The sequence below is a fragment of the Acinonyx jubatus genome, chromosome C1, assembly GCF_027475565.1.
Source record: "Acinonyx jubatus isolate Ajub_Pintada_27869175 chromosome C1, VMU_Ajub_asm_v1.0, whole genome shotgun sequence".
NCBI lineage: Eukaryota > Metazoa > Chordata > Mammalia > Carnivora > Felidae > Acinonyx > Acinonyx jubatus.
This window is the reverse complement of record NC_069381.1, coordinates 91,980,302-91,995,903: the sequence shown is the minus strand read 5'-3', so window position 1 is coordinate 91,995,903 and position 15,602 is coordinate 91,980,302. Positions and strand designations below refer to the sequence as shown.

At 57.4% G+C, this 15,602-nt stretch overlaps 1 protein-coding gene and 1 long non-coding RNA gene across 5 annotated transcripts; one reads left to right on the top strand and one right to left on the bottom strand.

Moving 5' to 3' along the window:
- Positions 1 to 859: 859 nt before the first annotated feature.
- On the bottom strand, positions 860 to 13,024 carry AMPD2 (adenosine monophosphate deaminase 2). Of its 4 annotated transcripts, none has more exons than XM_027058401.2 (18): positions 12,533 to 13,024; positions 7,414 to 7,544; positions 7,048 to 7,178; positions 6,430 to 6,498; positions 6,220 to 6,331; positions 5,785 to 5,971; positions 5,408 to 5,549; positions 5,203 to 5,292; positions 4,817 to 4,946; positions 4,465 to 4,659; positions 4,246 to 4,377; positions 3,876 to 4,039; positions 3,486 to 3,612; positions 3,231 to 3,394; positions 2,852 to 2,972; positions 2,385 to 2,558; positions 2,037 to 2,147; positions 860 to 1,888 (listed from the first exon to the last, which is right to left on the bottom strand). In XM_027058401.2, the coding sequence occupies exons 1-18, from the start codon at positions 12,540 to 12,542 to the stop codon at positions 1,679 to 1,681; spliced, it is 2,400 nt and encodes a 799-aa protein (XP_026914202.1). In that variant the 5' UTR covers positions 12,543 to 13,024; the 3' UTR covers positions 860 to 1,678. The 4 variants fall into 4 exon arrangements, with proteins under 4 accessions (XP_026914202.1, XP_026914203.1, XP_026914204.1 ...); XM_027058402.2 differs by lacking the exon at positions 12,533 to 13,024 and adding an exon at positions 11,551 to 11,998; XM_027058403.2 differs by lacking the exon at positions 12,533 to 13,024 and adding an exon at positions 8,776 to 9,807.
- Positions 11,756 to 15,041, top strand: LOC113599213 (uncharacterized). The gene is made up of 2 exons (XR_008295126.1): positions 11,756 to 11,915; positions 12,386 to 15,041. It is a non-coding gene; the product is annotated as an uncharacterized LOC113599213 (long non-coding RNA).
- The last annotated feature ends 561 nt before the right edge of the window (positions 15,042 to 15,602 follow it).

Here is a 15,602-nt window from a genome sequence, read left to right as displayed (position 1 = left end):
CACTCCAGCAACCTCTATGCCTTGGAAGGTGGTCCAGAGATTGTGCATTGAACATGGACTGAAGCCAAGTTGGTTAAGCCTGGATTCTGAAGGCACAGGCTTGCTCCAACCCTTCTAAGAAAATGTGTCAGGGAGCTTGCATATGTCTGTGCCACACCTCCCACCCACGGGCAGAACCTCTGAGGGTAGGACCTGGAAATGGCATTTTATTTATTTTTTAAAAAATGTTTAATATTTATCTTTGAAAGAGAGAGACAGAGCGTGAACGGGGGAGGGGTAGAGAGAGAGGGAGAGACAGAATCCGAAGCAGGCTCCAGGCTCTGAGCTGTCAGCACAGAGCCCGATGCAGGGCTCGAACTCACGAGCTATGAGATCATGACTTGAGCTGAAGTCGGGACGCCTAACTGACTGAGCCACCCAGGCATCCCTGGACATGGCATTTTAAATAAGCTGATGTCCCAAGTTCGAGAACCACTGGCCTCAGGTCTGCTTGGAAATAACATGTTCCCACATGTACCTGGCTGTCCCAAAAGGCTGGAAGTGAGGAAGCAGGAGGTGGAAGGGGATGCTGGCCCCCTCAAAGTGGTACAACAGGGGTGTGCCCTAGACCTGGAGTCAAGTGTCTACTTCAGGGGGGCAGGCTGGATGAGAGCCTGGGGCAGCAGATGGGTCCCTGGTGGACCTCTCCTCCCACCCAGCTTCCTTCATCAGTTTCCACGTGCGCAAATACACATCGGCCAAAAGCCCAGTCACTCACTTTAGGATTCGCTGTGTACCTCTACCCACAATGCTCCTGGATCTACCCTCAGCCACCCCCACCATGACTCTCCCTCTCCCAATAGACATCCCACCCGCCTCGTTACTTAAATAACCTTTATTTCTCATGCACTAGGAAAGATGGGATTGTATGAAACACTGCATTTCACAGCAAAGACCTCAGTCCAGAACACAACACAGGGGACCAAGTGGATTCAGGTGTGGTCAAAACTCTGGGGATCACAGTGGGGATACCACCTCCAGGGCTGGTGACAGATTCAGGACCCTCCAGCTGCAATGGCTCCAGATACAACACAGGGCAGCTGCCCCCTCCCACAGAGGCACAGGAAGCTGACACCAGAGGAGCATGTAGACCGGAGGAAGGACGGAGAAGGCTGCTAGGCAGTGACTTGGTAGAGGCGGTGGTCCAGCACCTCCGAGGCCCGAGTCCAGGCAGCGAGGGCTGTGACCGAGTTCAGCCCAACTGTGCTCACCACAGAGCTGCTGGAGCTCCACAGACCCCCAGCAGGTATGCACGGGCCCCACCTGACTGCTCCCCGGACACACACACACGACAAGATCTGCCCAGGCAGGACCCCAAGGGCTAGAGGGGCCAGCCCCCCTCAACCATCCCTAGCCCCTGTGGACACTTAGATGCCCACAGGACAGCCAGGCTTCAGAGGGTCCTGGGACAGGGCCATTGGCAAGGCAGCCAGCAAAGCCGGGCCTTCAGGCCCAGACAAGGGCAAAGCAGATTCTGGGCACCACTTTCACAGAGGTGGCACAGGGACAGATCCAGGCTGGAGACATGCGGGACAGAACAAAGAAGAACAGACACATGCAGACACAACAGGGCGGGAGGGGTCTGAGAATGAAACGTGGTCGAGGTGCTGAGATGCAGGGGGCCCCGTGTGGGCCAAGCTCACTGAGGCCCCGGGCTTGTGGTGACACCAGCCTCCTCCGGGATGGTCTCCAGCGTCTCACTCTGGACAGCCTGCGTGATGAGCGCCAGCTCCTGGCACAAGGTCTCATAGCGGTAGCCCACACGGATGTCCGGCACGTTCGTACGGCGGATATCATTGCCCTCAGGGCCTTCCTTGGTATAGTTGGGTCCCAGCCAGTGGCTCTTCACCTGCGGTGGGCACGGTTATCAGGCAGGGCCTTCAGGGGCCACGCCCCAGCCCTGAACCATCCCAGGGCCAGCACCCCTGGGACCTCCCCAAATGCAGAGAAGGAAAGGAGAGGGTGTCTGCCAGGTTCCGGGCAGGTGGCTGTGGTACCTTGTGGGAGAAGCCGCTCATGAGCACACTGTTGCGTGCCAGCTCACACATGTCGCAGGAGCTGAGCTTCCACACCTGGGTAGCGATGCTATATTCCTCCATCAGTGGCTCCTGCACAGGCCAGTTTCCCTCAGACAGGTGCACCCGGGCCTGCCACCCAGTCCTTGCCCACCCCTACCCTCATCCTGTACCTGCGCCCCTCTCTCCCAGGAATTTGCCATGACATGCTGCACACTCCACCAGCAGGGGGCAGCACCAGCCCTGAGGCCCAGGTTGGGGGCGGGGAAGGATGGGGGGACCTTTGCAGCCTAGAACCACAGCTGGCCTGGATGCCCTCCAGATTCTGACCTTGGTGAAGTGGAACTGCAGGGGATCATCAGTGGACAGCGAGACCATGAGACCACGAGACAGGTACTCAGGTAGCGGGTTCCGGTGATAGCTGAGGAAGAGGCTGTTATTGCTGAGTGGGGACATGGCGATGCCAATCTGGGCCAGGTAATACAGGTACTGCAGGACTGGGGCCTGGGCAGGCAACAGGGAGGGAGGACCTGTCAGAAGGCCTCAGGGCTGGGGAGGATACCCGGTTCTGGAGGGCACAGGCCACAGGAAGAGGAGATGGGGGAGTCCGGGCTCAGCCTCACGTACAAAGAGTCATTTATGGCCAAAATCCAAGCTGGGGCCTCCCTGTGGAGGCTGGGGTGAGGCAGAGTCCAAACTGAGGGTTTGGTGGGAAGGAAGATAAGCTGCTGATGAGGCCAAAGGGTTGAAAGGAAGGTGAGCAATTGGGAGGGGTGGCTGCAGGTGCACACCCTGACCTTACGCAGAAGCAGCCCGTGAGAGATGTTCTCCGCCAGCATGAAGGCCGACACCAGGTGGTGGATGGGCCCGGCTTCCCCACAGTGCGGCCTCAGCACAAATGTGTGGAAGCCCCTCTGCCTGGGGGCATGAAGACAGTGTCAGCTCCCGAGCCTGGGCCCCTGAGCCCCCGCCCAGTGACCGTGTGGGTCTGGGACAAGGGGCCAGGGGCAGATTCTTGGCTCTGAGAGCTGAGCCATGGAGCCCTGAGGGTGCAGAAAGAACGCACTGGGTCCAGGAGTTGGGGCAGGAGGAGGGTCAGGGCTCTGGTGGCCCTAGGCCAGGGCAGCGGGAGAGACAGTGGGGGGAGTAGAGACCCTACCCTGGTGGAGCACACACCTGCGCAGGTGGTTCAGCATGGCCATGTTGGCAAAGGTGTAGTACAGGTAGTAGGCATAGGGTGGATTGTCCTCCTCCACCCAAGCCTCGGGGAGAGGGCTCTCCAGGTTGAAGACGTGATTCTCGGGCTTAGACTCATCATCCACACTGTCAAAGCCGTCCACCTGGCACAGGACCCCAGGGTCAGGCCCAGAGCTACAGCCGCACCTGAGGCCAGCCACCCTCCCCACACCCTGCCCTGTGCCACTCCCTCACGTGCTCCAAGAAGAGGTGCAGCTCGGGGTGGCTGGCAGGGTGCACAGTGGCCTCAAACAGTGGCAGGAAGATGTTCTCCAGCATCTCTTGGAAGTTGGCCAGCTGGCCCTTGGTACGGTACACGTCACTGCAGGCGGGACGTACGCACACAGGACGTGCAGGTCAGTAGGCACCAGAGCTTGGCCCGAAATCAAAGAAGCACTTCTGAACCACACTGGGTGGGCCAGGCTGGACAGACCATGAGTGGAACCGGGCAGTTCCTCTTCTACTCAGAGGGCTTGGCTGGGACGGGGGGGGGGAGGGGGTCAGCCATCCCCGGCGGGCAGGAGGTAGGCCCTGGCCCCTGGAACTCTGGCCCCCACGCTCCCTCCCACTCCAAGGGCCACTCACAAGAGGCGGGGCACTTGCACGAGCCAGCGCACGTTGGGGGAGTGTACTTTGTGCTTCACGGCCCAACAGGCCAGCTTGTCCCACTCGTCCCTTGAGCGCCCGTAGATGGAGAGTCGCAGCTCCGCGTTCTGGTATTTGCTTTCCTCCAGGTCTGACATCACCTCCTGAGAGACACACATGGGGCAACCATCACACTCAGGCTCCCACCGTCCCTGTCTCTGCACCCACCGTGTGTGCTCCGTCACACGTCTTCATGCCTCTTACCCACCTTCCTCACCTGCCTCCCCGACACCAGACTCCCGCAGTCTGGGGAAGGGCTGCTCAAGGCTGCTGCCCCTGCACATGGGCCCTGGCAGCCACTCCGCCTCACCTTGATAATGTGGGCAAAGTACTTTCCAGAGACCCTGTTGTCGGTTTTGATGAAGATCTCTCGGAGGACAGACTCCCCAATGGGGTTGTATTTGGCATTGAACTTGTCAAAGCGATGGAAGGTGTTTCTGTCCTGGGGAAAACAGGCAGGCCCAGGTCACCCCTGCCCCTGGTTCACATACTGACCCGGCCCCTCCGCCCCCGTGCCACCAGGACAGACCGCGTGCATGTCCAGCGTGTCCACACTCAGGTCATAGGCAGTGAGATTCATGCTCTCAAAGACCTCCCGCAGCGTCTGCTCGCGGCCCTGCTCCACGTGCACGATCTCCTCCAGGTGCCGCTTCATCGCCCGTTTGATAAAGCGCAGCAGGTGCTTCTGGTTCATGCAGGACGAGGCGTGGATGTGCGTGTCCACCTGGGGTGGAACGGGGCTGCTGGGTTCCCTGGAGGCCAAGAGAGCCTGGGGCTTGGGCTAGGAGAGGACTCTGCACAAGTAATGCTGGGCAGGGGGTCCAGGCCCTGCAAGGGAGGCCAGGCAGGGGTGCAGGACCGGGCATGGTGTGGGGGCCCACCTTGCGGATGTTGTAGAAGTCTCGGTGTGGAACCTTCTTCTGGGCGGCCAGCTCCTTCATCTCGTTGAGCAGCACGTGCATCTGGAACTTGGAGCTCAGGTACTGTAGCCGACGGTAGCAGAAGGACTTTCTGGGCAGGAAGAGAACACGGCAGGGACTCTAGGACACAAAGAGGCACCTGGGGAGGGCCTGGGTAAGGAGGCAGAGAGGGAGGGGGTGGGAGGGTGCAGGACTGAGACTGCCCAGGGGGCAAAAGACAGAGGGAAAGTCTAGGACTCAGTGACTGAGAAGGGGTGAGAGATGGTGGCAGGTGACTGGGGCAGGGCTGAGGCTGGAGAGTCCAGGCTGGGAAGGGAGCCAAATGACCGGGACAGGCAGGGACTCACATGGGGCCATTGATAATCAGGGCCATGAGCACATTGACATCTGCCACAAATTCCTGCAGGTCAGGGTACGGCAGCTCCATCTCTGAGCAACTGATACATAGTGAGAGCTTAGGTGAGAAGAGCACGTCGTGCCCCATGGAACCCCCTAAGCCAATGCAGCCCCCATGCAGCTCCCCCCACCCCAGCACTCCCCACACCGGCTTACTGATCATCAGTTTCCCGGCGGGTGTAGACGTGCACCACGCCCTGCACCATGCGCAGACCCAAACCCAGGTCCCCAGGCATGGTGCTCGGCTCACAGTGCTCATATGGGTGCTGCTCCAGCGCAGGGGGGTGCACCGGGGCATCTACAGGGGTAGGGAGGGTGGAGTCAGGGCCAGGGCTCCTCCTGGCCACCCACTGCCCAGCCCAGGGGCTCCACAGAGGGCGAGAGCTCCTGCCCCTGCCTCCACCCACCATGTACCGAGAGGCTGGAATGAGCCCGGGTGGGAAGAAGCAGGCAGGGTGGAGGTTTCTAGGCACCAGGCTCCCTGAGCCTGGGACGCCAGGGCACTTAGAGTAGGGCACAAATGGGGGTCCCACCAGCAGACACAGGGGTGTCAGGGCCCTGCTCATAGGTCCGTGTCTCCAGAGGCTTCTCAGCCAGCTGCTGCAGATACCGCCGGGTGGTAGGGCAAAAACTCTGCAGTGACAGGGCCATGTACTTCTCCCGGATAAAAAGTGCCCGCACCACACTCTTGGCTGCATCCAGCAGGTCTGTGAATGGTACCTGGAGACAAGGACATGGGGTCACTCTCCTTGGTCTCAGACCCACACCAGGCCCACCCTCGCCTCTTCCCCAAGGCCTTGACCCTAGAAACAGCACATCAACTAGCTAACAGCCAGACCCTCTGCCCCTCCAGCTTTTGAAACAAGAAATGCGCACGCTAGCCCACCCAGTTCCCAAGCTGGGGGAGCCGGCCAATGGAACACCGTGGAATTGAGGGGAGTGAGACCCAAGGCCCTGACCACACTGACCCCACACTTCTCCTCGCCGGAGATGGTGACCCGCTGAAATTCCCGCTCTAGCACCACGTCTCGGTCCCGCAGGCCCCGGTCACCTTGCCCCTCGCTCTGCTCCTTGAAGAGCCTACAGGGGGAGAGTAGAAGGGAGGGGGCTGGAGCCAGCAGCGGGACAGGCCCCAGCCCCACACCCCCACATCCCCCGTGCCCCTCTGCCCTCCTCACTGGAAGTCTGATTCACTGTCTGTCTTCAGGAAATCTTGCTTGGCCCGAAGCAGGATATCTGGCTCCAGCCTAGAAGTGAGAAGGGCAAGAGGTCAGGCAGATGACAAGAGACGGCCCTTGTTCCCAGGTCCGCGAACCGTGCTGGCTGCCGTGCACATGTTGTTCCTCGTGGCCTCGTGGGGCTGTAGAACCCTGCACTGTGGGTGCTGGCTTGCCCGCATTAGATATGAGAAAGTACACCCAGAAGTTGAGCAGCATGTTCTAGGCCACTCTGGTGGGTAGAAGACAGAACCAGAATTCAACAGCCTAACTCCAAAGCCTGTGCTTCAGACCGCTGCTCTATGCTGCCCCCTAGTGGGCCCCAGAGAGAGGGACAGGATGGGAGAGGGACAGAGACAGGGCTCTGAAAGTGTCCCAGTAGAGACAGAGGGACACTGGGCAGATTACCCTGTGCCCCCTACCCCCAACCCTACAGCTGTCAGGCTGTGCCCTCTCCTACTGCTACCTGGCTGTGCCCCCTACAACAGTGGCTGCCGGGCTGTGCCCCACCCCCCCACCCCTGCAGCTGACTGTGCCTGGTCCAACCCATAGCTGCCATAGCTGGGGCTGGGGGCTTACTTGACATCCTGGCTGATCTGCCTCTCCAGGCGCTGCCTCCGCTCCTCCAGCTGCTCAATGGGGCTCTCCTCAGGGAACTCGTACGGGGCACTACGGAGCTCGCTCTCAGCCAGGGAGCGGCTGAACAGCTCCTGGTGGGAGGGAAGGAAGGGTCAGTGTGGCCTAGCCCTCAGCCGCCGGGCCCTCACTTGCCGAGTCTAGGGATGGGGTAAGGGCAGCAGGAGCTGGAGGTACCTGGGAGAGGCTAGGGATCAGGGCACAGCCAAGCGTGAAGTAAGGGGACAGCTGAGATGGAGGGGTGTGGGGAGCAGAGACAGGGCATGGGGACAGCGGTGGAGGGACACAGGGTGAGGTGCCAGGCGATACCTCGGCGATCTCCTTGCATTTGCCATCCATAGACGTGCGTAGGTCGAGTGGGAAGTGCTTGAGGCAGGGGGCAGGGCCTGGCAGGGATCGGGCAGACTGCAGCGGAGGGGCCCCCAGCCCACCCCGAGCCTCTGTGGAGACAGTGATGTCAGGGTCAAAGGGTGGAGGGCAGGGCCTCTGCGCACTAGAAGCGCTGGGTCCCCACAGGCCCCAGGCCTGCCCCAGAGAGAGGCCAGGGCTTGGAAAGTGGGCAGTCCCCCCTCAGAGACTGAGGAATGGGCCTGCGTGTGGCTCCCAAAGGACCTCACCCTCACAATCTAGCACAGGGCCCCTCAAGCATTCCAGGCTCAGGAGTGTGGGTCCTGAGTCTGCCCCTAGAGCAAGTGGATTCCCTCACTCCAGGAATAAGACTCTAAATCCTGGACTAGAAACCGCTGCCTCGGTAAGCAGGAGACCCCGTGCAGGCAGGCACACGTACACACACACACACACACACACACACACACACACACAGTGCTCATTAAGGACCCGGTGGTCACGCTAGCAATCCCCAGCCCACAGCTTCCAGGCCGGCCAGGCCAGGAGCAGACCTGCCCCTGGCCTCAGGAATCCTCCTCAAGAAACCAGGGCCTGCACCTGATAACCCAGACCTACACAGCACAGCCAAGTCACAGCTGCCACTTAGCTCTGAACTGGAGACCAGACCCTAAGGGAAGAGGAGGAGAGGAAGTGGAGGACCTGGTTGGCAGCAGTAACCCTACCTCCTCCCCAGTGGCCTGCCTTCTCCCCCAGGACCCCAAGGCTGCCAAGATGTGGCCTGGCCCCGGCCCGCCCCTCCCACTGCTGGCTGCCCCTCCAAAGGGAGCTGCCACAAACAGTCTGCGCCACTCGGAGGCCCCAGGATCTGGGCCGGAGGCCCCAGGGAGGGCCTGGGGAAGGGAGTGTCAGAAGCCAGGGCCTCTCCACATGGAGGACAGAACTCCTCAGCTGTACCACCAGGAGGCTGGCACTAAAGGCCTTGAAGCTGCTAGTCTACAGGGGCTGCCTGAGCTCCCAGCCAACCCTGAAGGACCCTCCTTGGGCTCACCAGCCCCACCCTCCCCACCAGGAAGCTCTCCACACCCAACTGGGCTTTCCCAGCCAGCTCTGAAGGATATTCCCTTCCAGCAGCCTCCTTTCCCCTCTCTACCGCGTCTCAGGGACAGATTGGAGGCTCTGCCCAGGTAGCATGCTTTAAAGTCTGTGGACCCACTTCAAGATCCCCCAGAGTTGGGTCCCAAGGCTGGACAAAGGGAAGAGGAGGTGCCTGCACCAGATCCAGGACCCAGCCCCTGCTCTCCCGGGTGCCTGCCTGGGTCCTACCTGCAGAGTTCAGGCAGCTCCAGCCAAAGCCCTGTGCCCCTGGTCTGCTTGTTTGCTGAGTGGAGCTGTAGCCAGTCCCCCAGGACAGCTCAAGGGGCCGGCACGGGCTGTACCAAGTGCAGCAACATGCAGGGGAGACCCTAGGATGACAGCAAGCAGGGGGCTAGGGAAGCCCAGGGGAGCCAGAAATCAAGGAAAGGAGCATCAGAGTTGGGAAATGAGAGGAACTGGAGAAGTGAACAGGGCCTTAACCTCTACAGTACCAGGGCCCAGCCTAAAGTGGAGCCCCCAAGGGGGTGGACCAGGGTAGGCTGATAAGGGCTGGGCAGTCTGGCTGGGAGAGGCCAAGCCTCCTTAAAATGTACTACTATTGGGGATAGTGAGTGGGTAGGGCCCTGCTGGCCAAAGAGTAGGAGGGGAGAGAGGTAGGGGTGAGCAGCCCTCATTTCCAAACACAACAGCCCCAGGCCAGCTTCATCTGCCCAGAGGCCTTGTTTTGCTCCCCACAGTCCCCTGGGTCCCCTGACTATGGGGTTCCTTGAGACAAACAAAGCCTCTTCTAGGGAGAGAAGTTGGGTGGCAGTAAGAGAAGTGACTCACTCCAAGTAGGGACCAGTTACTGAGTTTCTCTGCTGCCCAGGGGGGCTGGTTCACAGCTGCCCAGACCTAAACCCCCATTTCAAGCTTATCACTGGGGACAAACCATCCAGGAGAAGCGTGGGAGATAAGGGACTAGAATTTGGAGAACTTGAGTCTGACTGTTCCCACTTATAGCATGTCTCTGCCTCCCAGAGGCCTCAGGTCCTATAATGATGGGGTGATAAGTGAGTCCTGCTCTGCCTAGCCACAAACTGCCATAAGGCTCAAAGAGATACGTTTCTGCAAGTGTTCTGTAAAACACCATAATCTGTGATTATGAACTCCGGGGGCCCTCCAACACCTCTCACTTTCCCACCTACTAGAGAGGGTGAGAGGCCCAGCTGAGCCCAAAACAACCAAGCAGTGAATGGCAGCAAAGAGGACAGAACTTGATGGGGTGGAGACGGGTGCGGGGGGGGGGGGGGGGGGGGCGGGGGGGAGAGACACAATCTCATACTTGGAAGAGGGCAGAGCAGGAAGAGGAAAGAAAGATGGGCACTTGTTCCACACACAGGGTGTAAGACAGAGCTCAAGGTTCTTGCCTGCCCCAAAACCTTGATCCTACACAGCTCCTCACCATTCTAGCCCCCTGCAGGAGAGGCCGACCACAGACCTCCGGGGCTGGTCTCTATCAGGTCAGCAAGAGCTGAATCCAAGGTCCTAATCTCAACTTCCTCTCTTATCAGGGTGGCCTAAGATCTACACTGAAATGCAGGGGACACCAGGACAGGTTCCAGCAGCCAGAGCCATTCGTCCAGGCTGCAGGCCCCTGCACAGGGCTGCTGGGGTTCACTAGAGGTATATACTCCCTGAGGCCAGGCCTAGAAGACCCAGCTGCCTGTCTGCTAGTCCCATCCCCTGAGTCTGTGCCACTGCAACACACACACACACACACACACACACACACACACACACACACACACACACAAGCAGAGTCCACCAAAAGCCAGAAGGGACTGCTCCCATCAACTCCAAGATCTTGTCACCTCATCTACCCTCTGCCCTGGAGCCCCCTCGCTCACTGCCAAGACTGCCTTAGTAGGCAGAGAGGTGTCCTAGGCTTTGCCCCATAGATATCAGATGTTCCCACCAAGTGACCACCCAAAGGTGTACAGATCTAGCTCCAGGGTACACACTGTCTGGATAGCCCAGACCTGGACACAGAAAACACAGACCCTCAGGACTCCTGACCTCAGGTCAGGACCTTCAATGGGATAAGAAAACAGAGGCGGTGGATGATTAGGCTATAGGTACAGACTGCTGCTGAGGGGAGGGGGTGAAAAGACTGGCTTGACCAGGTCACCAAAATGGGGGCGGTCCTTCCTTAGTCAGGAAGCCTGGGGACAGCAGACGGCAGGTAGATATCCCTCAGCAAGCACAGACTCAGGCAGTCTAGCCCTCAGGGAGATGGACACAGCTACTCCACGCTGCCTGCTCCAAATGGTGCAGAGATGTCTATCAGAATAGGAGCCAAACCAAAGGGTGTAGGAGCACACACAGGCAGGCAGTGGCCCCCGCCTGAGCCCCCAAACAGGCCTGGCCCGAGGACACCCCATACTTATGAGGAAGCTCACAAGACAAACCAGGAGAGAGCAAACAGCAAATAACAGATACCGTTGAGCCCCCAGCCCTGGGATGCCCGGTAGCAACAAGCGTGCCCTAACATCAGACCCCCCAGGAAGGGGAATACGGACCTGGGGTCCTAGGAAGGGGCACTAACCACAGGACAGCCTGAGACTGCCTGGTAAAGCCACAGCTGCCAGCAGTGTGGCCAGCCCACAAACCAGTCAGTCCCACACATCTCCGTCTCCATTCACACACACTCCACATGCAAACGGTCTTAGCACATCCACATGCTGACACGTGTGCAAACACACCTCTTGCTGCACCCACACCCGCACCCACTCCTCATTACAGAGGGCAGCACCCCCAACATAGAACATAGAGACCTGTCATCTTCCACCCCACTGCCCTCTCTGCACCACCTCCCAAGCCAGCCGTCCCTGGGATAGAGGACAAGGGGCACCACCGCAGAGAGGGTGCAGGAGAAGGGGTACCCCCTCTGATGGGACCAGTAGCCAGGGCCAGCGGTGGTGGGGTAGAGCCAGTGGCTGAGGCCAGGAAGCACACACTCACCTGGTACTGCAGAGGAGGCCTGCAGGCTGGCCAGCTTCTTAAAGGGATATTTGGCCTTGGGACTGCCGGCGCCAGATGGGTTGGATGCCATGGCTCGCGCCGCGGAGATGGCGGGGGGAGTCTGAGCCGCACCAGCTGGGCCTGGCTCTGCCACATCCAACCCCTTCCTCCGCCCCGCCCCCAGCGGGAGTGACTGATGCAGGAAGCAGAAGCCCCGCAGGCGGAAGAGGCCCTGGCCACGATTTCTGATGTTGTCTAGGCAACCTCGGGGAGGGGGACCTCCATCCCCGCCTCTTATCCCTTCCCTTCCCTCCTCAGACCCCGGAGTGACGCGACTGATGGGTGCTGGGCCTGGGGGGATGGAGGTGAGCAAACAAGATGGGGAAGGGCCAACCCTTTGCACTCCACTGACCCCTTCAGAGCCCTTGCCCCTTGTCAGGGATCTGGGGCAAAGGAGTCAAAGTCCCCGCTAGCTGGTCCAGCCAGCATGGGAGAAAAAAATCATAATAAACAGGAATCCAGCGCCAGCTCCCCCAAGCTCAGAACACACTTCTCTCAGAGCAGGCATGCTCCGTGAAAACCCAGCCCCTCTGGGACACAGTCCCCTTTTCTCTTCTCCGTCAGACTCCCAGCCCCAGGGGTAGCCCAGCTCTGGGAGGATGGGGTAGAACAGAGAATCCCAACCCAGTAGGGAGGAGCCTGTCTTGGGAAAATTCCACTGGTCGGCAGGCGCTACCTTCTAGGAAGGCAGAGAGGCCAGGAAGCAGGGGCGTCTCTGGGGGGTCTGGGAAAGAGACCCAGCGACTTCTGACTTTTCTGTCTTTTCCGCACTCAGGTTCTGCTTTCCCAGGCCCGCCCCAGGAGGAGACGGCCACCTTCTCTAGGTCTGCAGACTGTGCTGAGACCCCCACCCTCTTGTCTCCCTGGCCATGTACTTCTCTGTCCCAGAGACCCTCCCCCCGACACAGGCACAGACACTCACCTGAGGCCATACTGCCGGAACCCGGAGGGGTATGTGGGAGACTGCCCGCCAGGGTCCGCACAACCGGGAAGCTGGGGTCGCAAGGGAGGGGAGGAGGGCTGAACCCAGACCCTGGCCAAGTCGCTCCAAGGATCCCTGGCTCTGGCACCGAGATGGAAGAAGTAAGGCAGTCTTTCAAAATTGCCCGCAGGCAGGAGACGGACCTCGGCGGACCTCGGCCGCTGAACTAGCCTCGAAGACCCCGGGGAGTCCCGACTTCCAGCTGTCTGCTCAGGAGGCGAGCAGGCCACGTGCTCCCCAGAGAGCAGGACCCGGAACTCGTCTGTGCTTCTCTCAACACTCTCTGGGTGTTCAGGATCGGACTATCGTAGCTGGACTGTGGTGGAGTCACGCAACAGGTGCGACCCCACCGAAGCCTAGCCAGCGCCTCAGGGCGTCTCAGCCGCCCCAGGCCCCGCTGTGCCCGAGGCCCCGCCCCCTCCGGGCAGGCCCCGCCCCCGCCGTGTTCCTCTTCCCCTCGCCACGTGGGCAGCCGCCACTCCGCAGTTAGCCAGGCGGGTCTTGGGCAAGGGTTGTGCGTCAGCTTCCTCATCAGTGAAATGGGGCGGTGTAATTGCACTCAAGGGAGTTGTGAGCATGAAACGTTAAGCACCTTTGCACGATGCCTGGCACAAAGTCGATGGCCCATAAAAGAGAACTAGTATTGTCTCAGGACTCATTCATTTTGTTTTTTAAGATTTTATTTTTAAGTAATCTCTACACCAAAGGTAGGGCTCGAACTCACAACCCCAAGATCAAGAGCCACAAGCTCCACCAACTGAGCCAGCCAGGCACCCCCATTCATTCACTTTTAGAAGTCATTCCTGGGCATTCTCATTCCGGGTCCTCTGCTTTCTTCTGGCAGGCATAGATAAACAGGGTGTGTCCTGCAATCCAGGCTCTCCTTCCTAATTTACTTATGTATTTATTGGTTAAAAGCTTAGGCTCTGTAGCCAGAATGCCTGGGTTCAATTCCAGCCTCTTCCACCTACTTTGTGATTGACGGGGAAGTTACTGGACTCTCTGTGCTCCTATTTCCTCTGGAAAATGACTGTAAGAGACCCTGCTTTGTATAGTGATCGTTAGGATAAATGAGTTAATATAAATTAAGTGCTTAGAGCAGCGCCTGGCCTGTAGTTACCACTCAGTTATTGTCTGCATCTTATCATTGCTATGTCCTTGTCCTTGGTTCCCTGTTGACAACCTCATATGGTGATGATTCTCTTGGTGGCCTAGAAAGAAGTGGAGTTGGGATGTTTGGAGAACTGCAGACACCCCACCCAGCCAGCACCCCCACTCGCAAGTAACACAGAATCCTACCTAAAGGGAACGGGGGGGGGGGGAAAGGGGGGGAGATAAGACTTCACTAAACATAATCAAGTGTATTAGCAGTAATTAATCTTTTCCCTATTTCTCCACCTGTGGGAGCCCTTTGTTCCCCACACCCAGTTGTATTAATGCTGTTTGTCCAGCTCCTCCCAGTTCTCCCCTACAGCCAAATTCCTTCCCAAACTCTGCCTCCCCCACCTCTCCCCAAGCTGGATTCTGGACCCTGGACCCTACTATCTGTGTGTATCTGGTGTCACATCTATTGATCTCTGCCTGCTGCTCCTCCTTACCCTGGGCAAACTCAAAAAACTACGGCCTCCATAAACATGGCGGGTGGGGGAGTTCACCTCACAAAGAAGCAATCAAACCAATAAAACAAAGGAAATAACGATGTTTACCCATCAACTTAGCAAAGATTAAGGGGAAAAAATCCTAATACACACAAGGGTGTAGTGAGATGGGACACACATACACTACTGGACACGAACATCAACATAATCTTTCTGAAAGCCATTTGGTAATACATAATCAAGAGTCTTTCAAAAGTTCCTATTATTTAACCTAGTAATTCCACTTTCAGGAAATTGTTCTTCTAAAGAGCTGCCAGAAAAATATGCACGAATTTGTTCATCACTGCAATGTTTATCATATAGAAAGGCTGGAAACATAAAGGTCCAACAATAGGGAAATGTTTAAATTTTGTCATATGCGTACAATGAAATACAACAATTAAAAATTGTTCTTGGAGAATTTCTTAATGAGGTGGAAATGTTTACAATGTAAAGCTTGGTTTCAAAAAAATGAATGTAAAAATCTGTACATACAGTATGGCCCTAATTATATGACATATATGCATAGAAAACAGACACACCAAAAAGTTTACAAATGATTATCTGTGGGTGGTAGAATTGGGAATTATATTTCCTTCTTTATACTTAACTGCATTTAAAAAATTGTCTACCATGCATAGCCATTACTTTTATATAAATCAAGGGAATAGGAAACAACAAACAAATCTGTAACAGCCTCCACACCCCACTCCCAGCAGACCCTCCTGGGTCTTAATCCCAGACTAAATTGGTCTTGGGATCTTTAGGAATCTTGAAGCTGTTGGGCTCTCAACAATGAATGACAAAATAAATCTCAAAATTAAAAATCAAGCAGCAGGTAACCATGTAGAATGTCAACTGTACTCTGATAAAATGCATATTTTGACATAGTTTTAAGGGGCGGTATCTTGCATTGGGCTAGGTCTCATTCAGATTCTCCCTTAATCCGGACCTACTTACCTAACCAGCCCATAGGTGGCAATCCCTGCCCTCCACCCTACCCAGGCAAACCGGTTCACTAGTCCCTTCATGCTCCTCCCTAGTCCCATCTGCAACACACCCTTCACCCCACAACCCTCCCCTATTTCCAGGCCATTTGGTACACAGTGCCTGCTAGGAAGTGTGTCCTGATTACAGCTAAGCATCGATCTCTCCACCTACACAACACCAGTAAGAATCTAAGCGGGGTTCACTGTCTACGCAAAAACAGTTTGGAAAGTGAAGGAGTGAGTCATCCTCTTTGGCCTCCAGCTTCTTTCATGTTGGGGCCATAATGTTGTTTTTGAGCCTCTGAGATCTTCCCTAGCTCTAAATACAGCTCCCTCCCTCCTACTCTATTCACCAGATGGTTCCTTAAATGGCCCTCCCTGAAC

Bases quoted from the DNA above. Each gene is read 5' to 3' on its own strand.
- AMPD2 (XM_027058402.2), bottom strand. From the start codon at position 11,641: ATGGCATCCAACCCATCTGGCGCCGGCAGTCCCAAGGCCAAATATCCC. The intron at 7,179-7,413 runs GTATCGCCTGGC...CCCTCCCACCAG, and splicing joins AATGCAAGGAGATCGCCGAG to GAGCTGTTCAGCCGCTCCCT. The intron at 3,395-3,485 runs GTGAGGGAGTGG...GTCCTGTGCCAG, and splicing joins TGCACCTCTTCTTGGAGCAC to GTGGACGGCTTTGACAGTGT.